Consider the following 17,856-nt stretch of genomic DNA (forward strand, 5'->3'; position numbering starts at 1 on the left):
CATCCTACTTAAGAGCTGGCAAGTTTCGAGGATGCCGTAATCTTATTTTAAATTATTTGAGCAGAACGTTGAAAAAAGTTTGCTTGGGGAGGGGGGGGGTGTCGCTTCGCTTGCTTTATTTCTATAATGATGCTCACTTAATTGTTCTAAGGCATGCGCAATATCCAATTTCTTTCAGCAAAGAAAAGTCAATTATTCGTGCCATAAACTGACAAAGAATTTGGAAAAATCCGTTACGAATATTTGATTACACTTAATGCATGATTTTTTTCACAATAATTGAAGGCAACTAATTTATTATGCTCTTTTTCAAATATCTATACAATTTGTTTTTTGATGTATTTGTTGTTTTGTTTTTTGGAGTTGGGGGGGGGGGGTGGTTGGTGGTTTGTTTTGGTTTTTGTTGTTGTTGTTTTTAATATAAAATACAAGGCATCAGAAACAACGTAACGGTTTTTAAAAAGTTACAAGTAAACTGTTTGATCTGATTTAAGCGGTTGATAAATATTATTATAATGAAAGAACAGATCATCATTTCTGCTTTTTTTTGGTGCCAAATTCACTGACATTAATTTATCACCGTTCAAAAACCGTGAATCAAAGCATCGAACTACAAAATCAGTTTAAAAATTAATTTAGAATATTATGGTCCGATTAAGATTAATCCCAAATCTAAAACCCTGAAATCTTAATTAAGGAAAAAATGAGAGGTGGCAACGCTTATTGACTTAGTGATGTAATATTTTTAATGTTAATTTAAAATTTTGATTTATTTGATCTGAGCTTCAGAGATCGCCAAACATTTCTGATCGGACACTTACAAAGACCCGAAAGAAATCAAGCATTTGGTATGAGTAGTGATGGCATATTTTGTGTTAAAGTAAGTCTCTTCACGTGTTATTCGCTCGGGTAACTAGGAAGCTGTTGATATATATTATACTCACATTTCGCCGTTTAACACTCTTCAGTTATCAGTTTTGCGATCTTCTTTGAGAGATAGAGAAAGGGAACGTATATGGGAGGGGGGCTGCTTAATGGGGAAGGGGCTTATATATATAATATATATATATATATATATATATATATATATATATAATATATATATATATATATAAATAATGAGAGGAACCACTTGAACCAATTCAAGGCAAGTAGTCCCACCTCAATGTCATACTCGCAAATTCAAAGGTTGACGCACAACCCACTAGCTAAAAATTGATGTCGTCTGATTCGATGGGATTTAACGAAATAAATTTGAGTTTTCGAGTTAATCATCACGATGTATAGCCAGAGGAGCCTTGGCGTTACAAAACATCCATTTGCCCAAATTTATATATAACATTTCAAGTATAATTATGATCAACTCTACAATACTGTTTCGAGCGTTAACGCTCATCTCATGTATTTATATATATATATATATATATATATATATATATATATATATATATATATACACACATATATATATATATCATCTCATGTATGTATATATATATATATATATATATATATATATTACACACACACACATATATATATATTATATATATATATATATATATATATATATATATATATATATATATATATTCATTGAAGTTATTCATGCCATCATTATCCTATATTTCAACTGGTTGCATAGTTGCGAACATAATATTTAAAATTCAAATAACAGTCTTTGTCACAGGTCGCGTTTTCTCTGTTTCCGAGTGCATTAATGCTCGACACCGTCAAAGAGCTTGTTGAATTATGGATCTGGACGTGCTTGACAAAGTGCGTGTTAACGAGTAATGGATGCATCAGGATGTGGCGATTAGAATCGTGACAATCGACTAAGTGTGGACAGCGAACTTTTGCATGGTATTCGTTACATAACTGATTCAGTTATCTTGTATTCTCTTGCGGTTAAGTGGTCTTGTGGTATGATACTCGCCTTCGGATCGGAAGGTCCTGGGTTCGAGTCCTGCTTAATAATAATGATAATAATAATAATAATAATAATAATAATAATAATAATAATAATAATAATAATAATAATAATAATACTTTATTCTTCTAAAGGAAATTTTTTGTACAGACGTGTTGAACAGACATGATAATAATGAAGCAAATAACTATAGTCAGATTTTTTAAAATTATTGGCGCGTGTTTTTCTGGTTTTTTCTCAGCTGTCCCTCTATCAAAAGTTGTAAAAAAAAGTATGTCAACATTTAAGGAGCAGCGTGGCTCAGCGGTACGGTCTTTGCTTCGTACCCAAAAGGTAACGAGTTCGATCACCCGCCGCTGCGTTGTGTGGCCTTGAGCAAGTGCCCTAGCTCACTTTGCGACGCTGCACGCGGCTGACGCCTGGGTTATTCCAGTCTTCCCTTGGAATAGACCCTAAAGACAAATTTCCCCTTGGGGATGAATAAAGGGAATTTTATATATATATATTTTTATTCTAATCAATTTGTCTTAACTGGATATAAATTTTGGACCGTGTTTATGCCATATCAAAAAAGTTTTCTTCTTTAAGACCTAAAAAAACTAGATTAAAACCGCTGTCATAAAATTCGAGATTTTACACTGTAAAAAATGTAAACAAGTTAAGCACCACAAATGAATTCATCGTTTTCAAAAAAAATGTGCTGACACGTAGTTCCGGCTAGTAATTATGAATTCACGTCATACATGTTTCCGAATAAAAACAATTCGCTTTAACTGTTATAAACTTACAACTTATGTAGTTTCCCTTAAATTTTGAATTTATGATTTATTGCTTATTATCTACATCCTGTCACAATTAACGATTTGAAATCTCTAGTTTAAAATCATTTGAAATACTGATTAAGATATACTCAATATTGTAATATTAACAATGAATGATGTTTACGTAACTTTGAAAAACTGTATCCATGAACGAACGTTACACAGAGCATTTAAAGGCTTTTAGAACATATAGCTTTTAAACTATACGATACGATATGACACTCTCGTAAAGCCGGCTGCGAAAAGAAATCTACTTGTGTCTATCGATAAGCCATTAAAGAGGACGGCTATGGAATAGGAATTTCACAATCAACCCCGAGAAGATGAGTATCGAAATACGACGGAGAGATCACCAGTGTGGAACGACGTGATAGGACAAGGATCCAAGACAACCCTGATATGGATATCATCCAAAGATGAATGGAACTGGGTGAACGTAAACATACATCTGATAATTTGGGTAGAAAAAAACTCATGAGTTCTGGACAGAGGATCATTGATGTGTTGCAGGTGGTGAAGATATTTAGAAGAATGCCATACCGTTTCTTTTCTTTTCTGCATCATCTGGAAGGTAGAGACTATCGGTCAGATGCAGAGGTGTTTGAAGACTGGCTAAATAACCGGTTGCTGCCTTTCCTCGAAGCACCCAGGCGTATTGCATTGGACAACGGTACAATTCGGTGGCCCATGATCATCTCAATGCTCCATGTTCGGAAACTATAAAAACTGATATGATTTCATGGTTCCAATCAGACAGCACTACATATTCTGACTGTTTATCAAATACCCAACTATACTCCTAGTGGAAAAAACAAACCAGAAACAGTTTTCAAAGCAGACTTTCTAATCGAGGAGTTTTGGCACGAGGTTGCGTGACTTCCTCAATATCACTGTGAGTGCAATCCAATAGAGCTCATTTGGACCCAAGTAAAGGGGAAGATGAGAGGTGGAACACCAAATTTACTCTCACGGACAAGGCAATAAATGATATAACAAGGGATGACTGGGAAAAGGCATGCTCCAACCTTCGCAAAACTGGAGGAAAATTACATTTCATTGGATAGAGTGATACCACGAAATCATTCCATAGTCGTTTCATTTCTCCTTTTCCTCATCTTCGTCATTAGAATGTAATGATTGATGTGTCCAGTATGTCTTTGTTGTTGGTGGTGGTGTTGTTGTAGTTGTTGTTGTTATTGTTGAACACATGTACATATTTGTGGAAACAATATATTATGAATTGTCTTGCTTATTATGAATTGATGAATTTCTACTTTTGACAAATTTACATTAAATTTATGTAGACTCTAATCCTCTTTGGCATAAATTCCGCAATCAAAATCATGATGAAAATGCGTAATGTTTACTTTCATTTGTATTCATCCGTAATGTGTATTGTGTAGTTATAAAATTAAATGTAGATGTCTGATAGTTAAGGATTGTCATTCATTCCTTCATAATCAGATACTTAATAATATATATCTTTTAAGTTTCAATTAACTGAACTTTCCATTTTAACGAATTCCTTCAAAATGGATAAGCGGAAATTTATCATATGGATACTGTAACTCATCTAAGAGTTACGATCCTTACCTGTTATCGATTTTAATATAGCTGTTATAAGCGAAGTTCTTTCCTATTGTTTTACAATTTATGAAAAAATATTTTTTGATTAAGACATATTGATTCAGAAGTTCATACAAACTTGTTGCAGCTGTGCATTAAGGGACAGCTGAGAAAAAGAAGAAAAACTCGTGACACTTATCAAAATCTTGCTATAGGTAGTATAAGTATGTATAATGTGAAAGTAAGAAAATGTATAAATTTATTAGTATATTGAGGATTATAAATTCATGTAAATAAGTCAAAATCAGTTTTTAAAAATTGAAAAATTGAAATATATATATATGTATATATATATATATATATATATATATATATATATATATATATATATATATATATATATATAAAATGCGGTGATATTATATGGTATTTAGTCTAAGATCAAAACTATATAGGCTTAAGCAAGGTCCATTCCCCCAAATCATTTCTACTTTAAAAACATGTTTAATGTCAATTATCTTATAAATCAAATCATATGCATTTTTAAATTAGTGTAAATAAGTATAGTTCTGTGCTAAAAATATAGATTATGGAACGAATATTTGTCCATTATGTATGGTCATTATGTTTAAATGAAATCATCAATAAAGGGTCGCATTTCATTAAAAACTGTTATTTTACGTTAAGATAAGATGTACAACAAAAGGGAGAAACATGTATATAGTAACATAAATATCCAATTCGCTAGTTGGGCATCATCTAATGACATTGGTGACTCCAAAGAGTGACTAATCAAATTAGAATTCCAATTAGAAATTGTTATAAATTTGATTGCAAGAAGGTAAAAAAAGATTGTCGACGTCTTTCACTTATTGTTCGTACAGAGATCAGGCGACCACTCCTGTCCGATCTCAAGATTGAGGTGTTTTAGGGATGGTCGCCATCTTCAAGAACTGTACAGAATTTCCTAAAGATAGATTTTTTTACAAGCTCATCGAAATCCCGAGCCTCATTTGTTGATTTCTGGGCCTTCTTTATTAGTCTGTTTAACTCTTTCTTATTCACTACAAGGGGGGTTGCCTCCCCAAGCCGCAATGCAAAATGTGATAACACTTTCCATGATTGATCTATAGAATAAAGTACAGAGAGTTTTATCTATTTTGAATTGCCCCAATTTGAAAAGAAAATACATTTACATACGTTTATTGACTTTTGTTTTTACGTTTTTAATATGATCAGTCCCCAGCAATTCGTCATCAATTGTCACGCCCAGGTATTTATAGTAATGAACCGATGTATTGACTGGCCTTTGAACCTATATGGTTCAATCGGTCCCTTTCATTTCAGAAAGTCAATAACTAATTCCTTTGTCTTGCTCACATTAAGCTGAAGGCGGTTATCATCACACCAAGACACAAACCTATCTATTCCATTATTATCTGCCTCCTCGTTGCCATTAGCGATAAGACCATGAAGTGCGGTGTCATCAGCAAATTTTATGATAGGCACGCTAGGATATTGACTTCGACAGTCGATTGTGTACTGTGAAAAGTACCGGGAATAATACGCAGTCCTGAGGGGTTCCAGTGTTGGTTGTCTTTTTGTGGACCTGTTGTCACCAACCTGGACGTGTTGTACCCTGTCCGTCAGAAATTCAAGAATCCAAGCAATGATACGATTACACATACCCAAGGTACCCGAACAAACGTCTGAGGTCAACAAGGATTACACTTGTTGTCCAAATTGAGAAAATTGGGGTTAATAATCATGCACAATTCATTGTAATTGAAAATTCCTGAAGCGGGACTCGAAACCAGGACCATCCAAGTCAGAGTGCGATCTCAATTTGCCGAATGTGCCATGTTGTAAATGGATCTGATTGACAAATCGTCGCATCATCTTTTACGGTATTTTTTTTCGAGATGTTAAAACTACGGGTGGTCCTTTACTGGCCTGCTCGATTATAAACTGAACTAGTGCCTTGTATGTTGTCCGTTTCAGTCTGTCTGACGGATCGCTGGTTCTTTAAGGATATTGGCAGTCTTGTTGGCTTAATTATGATTAATCGTCTGATTGTATCATGGAGCCGTGGGAGAGATTTTTTTTTCAAATTGATTTACCATTCATCCCTTTCAAAATAACCTTTCAATGATACGGATCGGCTTTACCCTGGCTCCGGCTCTAATTATTGGCCAGAAATGCTCATATCATTTTTATCTTAACTCAGTTTTTTTAATTTTTGGATTTAATGTTAAAATGGGTTAAATATACCACCTCACTTGGCTGTCCCGCACAAAGAAAAAAGGTATTGAAGGTGTAGTCCTTCAGAGTCATAAGACCCAAGAAATTTATCTTGGTTGTCTGTAGAGTTAAGCAGAGGAAATGAAGCAATTAATTTTTCACTTTCATTTATATACGACGCTATTCTATTGCAAAAGTATTTCCGTCAAATTTAATAGACCCCACTACCTTGTCACTGTTGGGTAGACATATGAGTCAGTGGGTTATTCTTTAATCAACCTCCAATGTTCTTTTTTTCTTTGGGGGGGGGTGTCCAGAGATTGTTTAGGTAACGACATGACCTAAGAGTCTAGCAATGTCGCAACTAAATTGAAACATGGCTGTACTCTGAATTCTTTCTTTTTATTATTTCTTGAAATAGGTTTCAGGTTTGAAACGTCTTGACGAGTCGATTGTTATTTCATTCGCTGGATATAAATATCATGTAAGAGTTTCTCTCCAAAGTGTACCCCAAAAAATGTGTTTTGTCAATAAGAGAAGGTAGGTAGTGTTCTAAAAATAAACTTGACAAAAAAGTGCAGTGTAATTATCAGCATATGTTGACCTTCATATTTCTGTCAGCTCTTCCTCGTGAAGAATAGTGCGATGAGAGGATAGGACCGTGAGTCGTGAGAGAATAGGTCCGTAAATTATCAGCGCATGTAGGAAAATCTTTTTTTATGAATAGCATTCAGGAAGCAGTGCAGTCAGTGCAGTGGCTCCAAGTTTCTCCGACCGGATGTACTCGCTTCTTCCGGTCGCGGTTGCGAATTGCATTGCTTTGCGATTAATCCATTCACACACATACTCTCTCTCTCTCTCTCTCCCCCTCTCTCTCTCTCTCTCTCTCTCTCTCTCTCTCTCTCTCTCTCTCTATCTATCTATCTATCTATCTATCTCTCTATCTCTCTCTATCTCTCTCTATCTATCTATCTGTGCGTGGGTGTGTGTTGGTGTGTGTATGTGTTTGTTTGTTTACTTGTGTCGTGTGGTGGGGTGTGTTGGTGGATTGGAATGGGTTTACAATTGTTAGTCACCTTCACATCTTCCACCCCAACCACTTTTCTCTTCCCTCCATGCTTTCAAATACTGACATAAGTTGATATTTTGAAGAAGCGTAATCTCCATTTAAAGTGACATGGTGAAAATAAGTTTGAATAAATACGTAAACAAACAGATATTATTCTAACTTTCTCCGGTCTTTCCCCTAACAATAGTAACGATATTAAGTTTACAATAATAATTTATGACGTGACATTATCAATATCTCAGTATTTTAGAAAATGCCTTTTATTCAGAGATAAACGAGGTTAGAATCAATAGGATTCAATAGTCTGATGTCACGTCGACCAGCAACGGCGGCTATCGTGGCTCTAAACAAAGAAAATCTGTACTTTTTATTCTTCATGATGGCTAGAACTTTTCATATGTCTTGTGATCAGAATGTGTAAAAGTCAAAACATTATAAGATTTATAATGGGTTTTTTTCCCCTCTGGATACGCTTTTATGCTCGTCGGAGAAATATTTCATTAGGGCGTCCGCCATTGTTCCGATAGTTTAGAGCCAGTTACTAAGTTACCATGCGTCATTACGAGGGAAGTGACGTTACGACTGTTGGAGCGTATTAAGGGGTTGAATAAAATATTTCTTACACTCTTGCATTTTGGAATTCGAACTTTGTTCTCAACACACACTCGCAAGCTTGTGCAGCGATTGGCAACACGTCCGGAATTCCAAAAAAGCAAGAGTTTTACTGTAAGGATGTGAAACTTGGAATGTATCGCAGGCATAGCAATCTAGAGAGCCTTGATCTCAGGCATTTATAAGGAGGATACAGATTTTCGTAAACAGGTGCTTGCGTTATCTACTCCGAATAAAATGGGTGGATAGAATTAGGAATGAAGAAGTATGGAAAAGAACGCAGTAGAAACCAGTGCGAGAGGAAATAGGAAGAAGACGATGGAGGTGGATTGGACACACCCTTACAAAGAATTGGACTGAAACCTTCAGGGCGGGCAGAAGATCAAGGGGAAGCCTCGGGGAACATGGAGAAGAATTAAAGAAGCTGATATACAGAGAAGTAATAAGTCATGAAACGAGTTAAAGAAGTTAGATCAGGATCGAGAAGGGTGGAAACTATCTGTGGCCTATACCCTGACCCAAGGTGAAAAAAGCAATGATAATGATGAAGAGTATAAGAATTGTATATTATGCAATAACCTATTGCCTTTTCGTAATGCTCAATGTGTTTACAATACTTCATTTATTCTCAAAATTACTATATATGGAATCAAATTTCCATTTCATACACACCGCTTGTACCGTGATGGGCATCCATGTCTGTATTAGAACGCTGACAAAAATTAAAGTCACTTCCATGTGCTGATTGGCTCATAGTTCGATTTGAAAATCACGTGAGCTCAGAAAATTGTAGTATGACAGTGAGTAAAACACTGACAAGTGACTGAAAATAAATAAATTCTTATTGACAGCTTGATATTAACATAATCTTGGTCTGTGCCACCCAATTCTGCGTAATAGACCAAAGGGTCACATTACGGTAATTGGGTCAAATTAATTTATTGACACTGTCATTGTCATATTCTTGAGCCGAAAGCGCATTTTTCCTGTAAAATAACGTTTCGTGACTCTGAGGCAATAAATAAGATAGACGACTTAATAGACAAATATATATATATAATATATATATATATATATATATATATATATATATATATATATATATATATATATATGAGTAAACGATTGTATGGTTCTCCTGTAAAGATGTGTTGCTTTATTCCGGACATTCGACCCTTTGGTTTAATACCCAGAATTCAACCTGGCTCCCACTGTTTATATGAACCGTGTCAATCAACTGTTTCACATTCCCCTTATATATACCTACCTCTGTGTGTGTGTGTGTGTGAGAGAGAGAGAGAGAGAGAGAGAGGGAGAGAGATCGAGAGGGGGGGGGAGAGAGAAGGGGTGTGTGAGTGTGTTTCTTTCCACAAAAGCCACCCTCTCTCTCTCTCTCTCTCTCTCTCTCTCTCTCTCTCTCTCTCTCTCTCTCTCTCCCTCTATCTCTCTCTCTCTCTCTCTCTCACTCTCTCTGTCACCCTCTCTCTCTCATAATTCTCTCTCTCTCTCTCTCCCTCTCTCTCTCTCTCTTTCTCTCTCTCTCACACACACACACACACACACACACAAATACTTACGTATATATATAATCTAATCCCTTATGATCTTACTCCCTTTCAAGCGTCAAGTTTTAACATAAGAAAATTATCTTGTCTAGCAAAGACACCCACGTAAACATATTTTATAATACATTTAAATAAGAGATAATTGCCGGAAAATTGTCAATACTGTCGGGGTTTTTTGTGTGAGTAATGTCCACATTTTAGTTAGATCACTACATTATGAAAATATCATTGTTCTAAAACAATAAGAGGTATTTCTTTGCGCTATCAAATTTTTAAAGATCGTGTGTGTGCAAGTAATTAGAGCTTTCAATGTTCAAATATTGGCATTAATTAACTCACACATATTAAATGTACTTGTTACAATCTAAAAGTCTTTATAGTCTCTCCCTCTCTCTCTCTCTCTCTCTCTCTCTCTCTCTCTCTCTCTCTCTCTCTCTCTCTCTCTCTTTCTATATATATATATATATATATATATATATATATATATATATATATTGGCAAACGGGAAGAAGGAGAGAATTGCCTTGGGTCTTATTCGAACGGTATACGAAATTATAACGGAGAAAGACTGGTGGATTTTTGCGAAGACAAACATTTATTTGTCACAAACAGCGCATTTAATCATGCTTCTAGACACCAAACGACGTGGGTAGGACAGAGAAAAAATAAAGAAACAGGAGCAGTTATTAACATTTACAACCAAATTGATTTATACTGTACAGACAAAGACACAAACGATTCATAAGAAATGCGAGATCATACGCTGGCACATTGATAACAACAGATCATAGACTAGTTAAAACAAACTTTGTTAGTGAATAGCACAAACAATCAAGAAAACATAGCTCAACAATTCATGAACCAAAAATAAATATTACAAATATTAATTGTCAACAACTCACGATGTCGTAAACAATACCAGCGACAACTCAATACTGAACTAGACAATTTCACGAACAACAACACACCAAACGAAGCATAGTCCCGTGTACGAAGTACAATAATAAATACTGCAATTCAAAGCGCCGGGACAACTACAACCAAACGACAAGGCCGTACGTATGACACCATCATAGCTCAATTATCTAACCAACAAAAAGATTTGCGTATAAGAATACAAAACTATAAAAAGGAAGGAGAAAGACAGAAACTCAAATATGAACTAAACAAAATATTACACCGCATAAGATGTAGAGGAATTGATCTTAGAAATGAAGAGTTGGACAAAAAAGTTGATACTATTAATAAATGCAACAACGAACAAGCAATGTATAAAGCTGTCAATAAACTAAAGACCATTTGATAACCCAAAGATAGAGGACGAATCGGGAAAATTAATTATTAAAGCCCAATGACATTTCAAATATTCTTTTTGAATACTATAAAACAAAATTTCAAGACATCAAAACGCCACACGTCAGCTCATTTGAGGGAGATCCCCGACCACTATTTAAACCTATTACACCAAGAGAAGTAGAAATGATTTTAAAAGTCTAAATAACAACAAAGCACCGGGAGAAGATGGAGTATGCGCTGAACTTCTAAAATATGGACCACCCTTATTAGATGAACACTTAGTGGACATTTTCAATCAGACGTTTGAACATCACCAGAACCTGGACATTAATAAAGGGATGCTGATATCAATTCAAAAGCCAGGAAAACCAAATGGCCCTCCAAAGAATTTGAGACCAATTACTCTTCTTAATACAATTAGAAAATCGCTCTGCTCTCCCTGATCATACTGAATAGAATTAGATCGATTGTTGGAAATTATTTGTCACATAGTCAAAGCGGATTCAGGACGGAGAGAAGTACTGCAGATGTAGTTTGGACCCACAAATGGCTTGTTTCCGAAACCCTGTCAGAAAAAGTAGAAATAGTTATAACTGGAATAGATATGTCTGCCGCCTTGGATACTACAATCGCCAATCCTTGTTAAATATTTTGAAAGGAATAGTTATGGAAGATGAAGTTAGATTAATCAGATTCCTTATAAGTGAAACCTGGATAACCACCAAAATAATCGGTGCCTCAGATAATAAATCATTCCTTGGCAACATCGGTACACCACAAGGAGACAGCCTAAGCCCTGTTTTATTTATCATTTACCTAAAAAATGCTTTAAAAGATGTGCGTAAATCTGTACTTTCGGCCCAATCACGTTTTGAAAACGAACTCCCCATGGAAATTGCATATGCAGACGACATCGACTTTATTGGTATGAAACAAGTCAATGTAAATGACATCCAAAGAGCCTTACAAAATCACCAACTGTTCGTAAATAGTGACAAAACAGATGTAAAATTATTGTCAAGAAAGAAAGATGGATGGAGAGCCACGAAATAAGTAGGATCATTAATAGGAGATAAGGAAGATGTAGAGAGAAGAAGAAGTTTATCGACGGTTGCATTGAATAAATTACTACGTATATGGATTAGAAAAGATTATATATATATATATATATATATATATATATATATATATTACCATCTCTCTCTCTCTCTTTCTCTTCCTCCATCTCTCTCTCTCTCTCTCTCTCTCTCTCTCTCTCTCTCTTCCATCTCTCTCTTTGCATCTCTCTCTCTCTCTCTCTCTCTCTCTCTCTCTCTCTCTCTCTCTCTCTCTCTCTATGCTCTGCTATCTTCCTCTCATATATCCTTTTCTGTCTGTCTAATCGATCGTTTCCTGTTAATAATATTTTTGGTACTAGCCTATATCAAAATGGAATAAGATAATACATATTTATTTAACCTGTACATGCAAGAATACTATTTATTACGGCTTAGTGTATCAATCCACATTGGCATATTTAATATTTTCAATGTTTCTACGTAGGCGTAAGCAATAAGATTTTAAAGATAGCATCGGCTAGTCCTCGATACCATAATTGATAATGGGATAAAAAATATTTGTCATATTTTGGGGCAAGTTGAGAGAGAGAGAGAGAGAGAGAGAGAGAGAGAGAGAGAGAGAGAGATGAGTAGATACCGGAAATTACGGGAAGATACTGTTTTGGACAACTATGCAATGTATCGAAACAAAGACTGAAGATTGAGATGGCGTAGATGATTTGGAAATAGCAGAGATCTGGTCTTGTAGAAAAATAATAATGTAGCAATGTATTGTTGAAGAAAAAAATGAGCGGACCTGTTAGTTCGGCAACAAAGGAGAGAAATTTACTACAAAATATCAAACAGGACAAGGGAAATTCATGGGGCATGTCAATGTGATTAGAAGAAACCAATTTAAACGGCGTGTGACAATTGAAAATGTTGACAGGAAATGATCGAGAGGAAGATAAAGAATTAAGAATTATCAGCATGTAAAAAATGTAAATGTCAACAGCTTGCTTAAATCAGCCAGAGATAGAGATATAATTTTTTTAAGCTGTCAAAAGGTTTCAATACTGGAGCTTTGTATTGCATTTTTTTGTTGTTTCGTCTGGCCAGTAATAAGTGTCGCTCTAGCCCTGGGCTTTTTACTATGCCCTGCCTTCAGAACAGGTCCTTATGCAAAATAATGTACAAAAATTAGATCTCACAGCTTCAAAAAAAACATACCTAACACGAAACATTTCGGGCTAAATACCCTTCTTCAGCCAAAACAGCATCTGTAAGAACGTTAATCTAATACATCAATTCAGCCAATAATAGACATAGTTAAAAAGTCAATATTACATTACTTTTAATCCCGACAGATTGCAGCAACGTATTTGGCAAATTCAATGTCGAGGTGTAGTTTTCTTAGACCAGACCTGCCTAATACTACGAAAAATTCGTAGAAATACGAATTTTTAGCTCCAGCTCCTCTTTGATTCAATAAATCTCATTGAAAAGGAAATTTTAGTTCCTCAGAAGCTGTATTCAGATCTTAGAAGCATTTTTGGATCATGCTGAGGACAAATGATTTATTTCTAATGCATTTAACCCTCTCCTAACTACCTATTGGAAAATCGCCACATTTGTTACGATGCAACCGTCACTTTTCTCATCCAGATTTCATTTGTTTTTCTATAGCTATAAAAACTTGACATTTTGTAATAGAGTTCATATTGTTGAACAATATTATATATAAAATGTGCTCGTTGCTTTTCTGTTTGAGTAAGAAATGTCTGTTTATGTGCTGGGTGGGTGTGAAATTATTCTGAAAATAGCTGGTAAGGAGAGGGTTAAAGTGGATTTTCTTATTTTCCCAGTGAAACTACAATCTTTTTAAATTTCAGTTAGGCAGCTCTGTCTTAGAGACTATCACTAAGTACAAAGAAACAAGTTACTACCCAAGCAGTGCTCTGTAGTCAGATAAAAAATCTCGACTGCTTCCGGGATCGATGATGCCCGTCCTTTTGCTTGTAACAATGTAAGGCTAGAGCTCACATACTTAAGTATCGAGACATTTCCCCTACCTCCTCCCCTTTCCCCGGCCAATAAATGACTTCCGAACGCTGCTGATTGATTCCATAAAATTAAAAATTTTGTTTGTTTCGCTCCCACCAGTAAACAACGACAAGGATGTTGAGAGACCTTCTGCAATGACAGAAACGACCGGTTCTATTGACAAGAGAAGTGGTTCTGACCCTTGGGGCATTTGTCCTCACTCCATGATTAGGGTAAGGAATCCATTATTGACCTCATTGTCGTCGTCACCATCATCATCATCATCATCATCATCATCACCATTACTCGTATTATGACTATCATCACTACCGATAGTTACAAATGGAGTACAGGAGAAAACCACAGATGTCCATATTCTAAATGTTTGTGATTGCCCCTTTGAGTGATGACAGGGATGTAAACTGTCACCTTTTCTCTCCATGCCTATCGATAAAAAAAAAGAAAAACAATTTCTTCCATTTGATGAGGTGATTTTTAAAAACTGCGAAATCGCATTTTCAACATTCGAGAAAACTACAATTTTTTGTCATTTAAATGATATATCATTTAAATGATTTTCTGGTCTTCATTTTTCGGCAACATCTTATCAAACTCTTTCTCTCTCGACATTATTTTTTTCTTTGATTCCTTTTTTCATTGGCTGTTTGCGATATTTTTTTTTTCCTTCAAAACCGGACGATACTTTAGTCGTAATCAATATAAGAATGTGTGACGAGTACACTAAGGATAGAAACCTATTAACTATGACCGACATACAATTCTATTTCAAGATCACTTAATTATTTAAGCCTTTATAAGCGTGGTTCTGTTTTACTTATTAAACATTTTTTTCTTGAGCTTTGATAAAACGCAAAATTCACTAAGCGTTCTCAAAGCGGTGTATAAGGACTCCTTAGCCAACAGCAACACTTAACATGCAGTACGAAATATGACGCCTGTGAGGCGATAACACATTTTTTTAAAACTGACAGTAACAACGCCGTTAAATGGCATGTACTCATTTTAGACCCCGAGCACGACGAGAGTATGTAAGTACAGAGTAGGACTCAACTATGCGCTGCTCGGAGCGGGACTCGAACCCAGGACCATCCAATCCGAAGGCGAGTTTCATACCACAAGACCGAAAAGTAGAAAACTACAGGGGCTGTCTGAAGCCGGTGATCGTGAAAATGCAAATGAAAGAGTGAAAATGGAGAGGCTTCGTATGGGAATAATACAGACAATGGACGTTTCGGGTACAAACCGTTCGTCAGCACAACAATACACAAATTAACATGGAAAACAAATAAAATAAAGTGCAAAATAACTTGTATCGTCTGTACTCAATGATGGTGGTTGGAGTATGAGTACAGACGATACAGCTTTCGATAATATTACGACAAGACCACACATTATAGCCGCACAAGATCAAACTGGTTTTGCCAAGAGGGTACTAGTACTAAGAGCGATGCTAATCGGTCTTCAGTGAACTCCTCATCTTACGTATATTGGTTACTGCCCTCATGAGTCTTAATAGGACTCAATAGTCTGATGTCACGTCCGCAAGGAACGAGCAACTCGGTTCTTAACAAAGAAAATCGGTACTTTTTGTTCTTCATGCTGGCTAAAACGTTTTCATATGTCATGTGATCAGAATGTATAAAAGTCAAAACATGATCAGATTTTTAATGTTTTTCTCCTCTGGATACACTCTTATGCTCGTCGGAGAAGTATTTCATAAGGGCGTCCGCCATTGTTCCGTTCCGATAGTTGAGAACCTGTTACTAAGTTACTATGCGTCATTACGAGGGAAGTGTTGAAGCCTATTTAAACACGATTTTAAAAATGAGAGATATTAAAATTCAATAATAACCCGATAAGGGGTTAATGTCGACTTGTTTTCCAATTATCAACTTTACAGACTAGTTTTGATTCAATTCAAGCTCAAAATATGCGTACCGGTTAACAAATTCACAGACCAGACTGTTCTTGTCTCAATTGTTATTAATTAAAAAGTCGAGCTTATATATAGCGTAATATCCACTAAACGTACTCAAAGCTCTTTACAAGGGGTGTCTGACCAACGGCAACATGTGCCATAAAGAACGAGGCCCGACGCCTGTTGGGCGATAATACAATTTTTTTTCCGACAGAGACTACGCTGTTAATGGCCAGGTACTCATTTTACACATGAATAGGTAAGATAATGTGAGTAAAGAGTCTTTTCCAAGGACTCAACTATGCGCCGAGCGAGGCTCGAACCCAGGACCTCCCGATCCGAAAGCGAGTGTCAAACAACAAGACCATATAGCCGCGTTTAGACTCAAAAGATGCTTAGGCAGATCACACCAAAATCAACAACACAATTTGTTTTTGTTGTTGGTTTTATAAGACCGATATAGTATTTCTAATTTTTTTCCAAGCTTCCTTTCAAGATTATATTCTGGCGTGTGTTGTGTGTGCTCTTATCATCTACGCCATATATATATATATATATATATATATATATATATATATATATATATATATATATATATAAATATATTATAGCCGACGTATACTTATTTGCAGGTCTGATAACCCAGATTGTTATGATATCATTATTGTAATGGAAATAGACTTGTCTACTCACTTGATCAATCGTGCTAATTCACAAAACTATGTGTAACCTTTAACTTAATAGTCAGACGAGTAAAAGTAAGAAGAGATTCTGGTGAGAACTTTGTCCAACTGACGGTCTAAAATCAATACCAAGGATTGGGCAATTTCAATTTATCCTATGCTTTGAAAACGACCCGCGATGTATGTCTGTGCTGGCTTGATGACGTGTCACAAATCCCGTGTTTTGAATGGTCAATAATCTAAAAAAAAAATTATTGAGCTTTTATTTAACGCAATTTCTACTAAGAGTGCTCAAAGCCCTTTACAATGGGTATCTGACCAACAGCAACACTTAACATTTAGGCCGGGACATGGCGCCTGTTAGGCGATATTACATTATTTTTCGTCGAGAGACGTCGCTGTAAACGGCCAGGTACTCCTTTTACACCTGAGTATGATGAGAGAAAGTGAGTAAAGAACCTTTTCCAAGGACTCAACTATGCGCTGAGCGAGGCTCGAACCCAGGACCTTCCGATCCGAAAGCGAGTGTCATACCACAAGACCACATAGCGCACATAGCTACTGGTTAATTATTCCATGTCTGAGTATACGTGACTCACCGACTCAAAACGGTATTATGTGGGGATGAATTGAACTTTTAAAATTTGAATTTAGAACTAAAAAGGATAAGAATATTAGATACACACATTAATTGTTTTGCAATGTAAGAAATTATGTTTATACTATCATAACGAATATAAAATACCTCCTTGTTTAATATTAGTGGCTTGTTTATAAAGTCAATTTCTTTCACCTAGTTCACTTCATAATACCACCTAGAGACGTTGAGTCATAATATTGTATGTTTGTCCATCTTGCCCGTACTTGTGCCAGAATTGAGGAAATCCGCCCAATTTATCGTTGTGTTAACAGATACGCGGAGACTGTTTTTTTGTTGTTTTTTTTTTTGTTTTTTGTTTTTTTGTGGGTTTTTTGGGGGGGTTTTTTTGTTTGTTTTTTTTTTTTTTTTGCTTTTGATTTTGGCTCTCCTGTAAAACTTTTCCCCGATATACGA

At 35.7% G+C, this 17,856-nt stretch overlaps 1 protein-coding gene across 1 annotated transcript in view; it reads left to right on the plus strand.

Annotated features, from left to right (window-relative positions):
• The window catches only part of LOC144977817 (uncharacterized), a 32,092-nt gene that overhangs the window by 12,127 nt on the left and 2,109 nt on the right, over nucleotides 1–17,856 (plus strand). Inside the window, exon 3 of the mRNA XM_078923212.1 lies at nucleotides 14,301–14,413. Coding sequence (XP_078779338.1) covers nucleotides 14,301–14,413 — 113 coding nt within the window. The remainder of the gene's footprint in view (nucleotides 1–14,300; nucleotides 14,414–17,856) is intronic.

This window comes from Berghia stephanieae, chromosome 8, assembly GCF_034508935.2.
Source record: "Berghia stephanieae isolate SIO BIC M18660-M18661 chromosome 8, UCSD_Bste_1.3, whole genome shotgun sequence".
In the NCBI taxonomy this organism is placed as follows: Eukaryota; Metazoa; Mollusca; class Gastropoda; order Nudibranchia; family Aeolidiidae; genus Berghia; species Berghia stephanieae.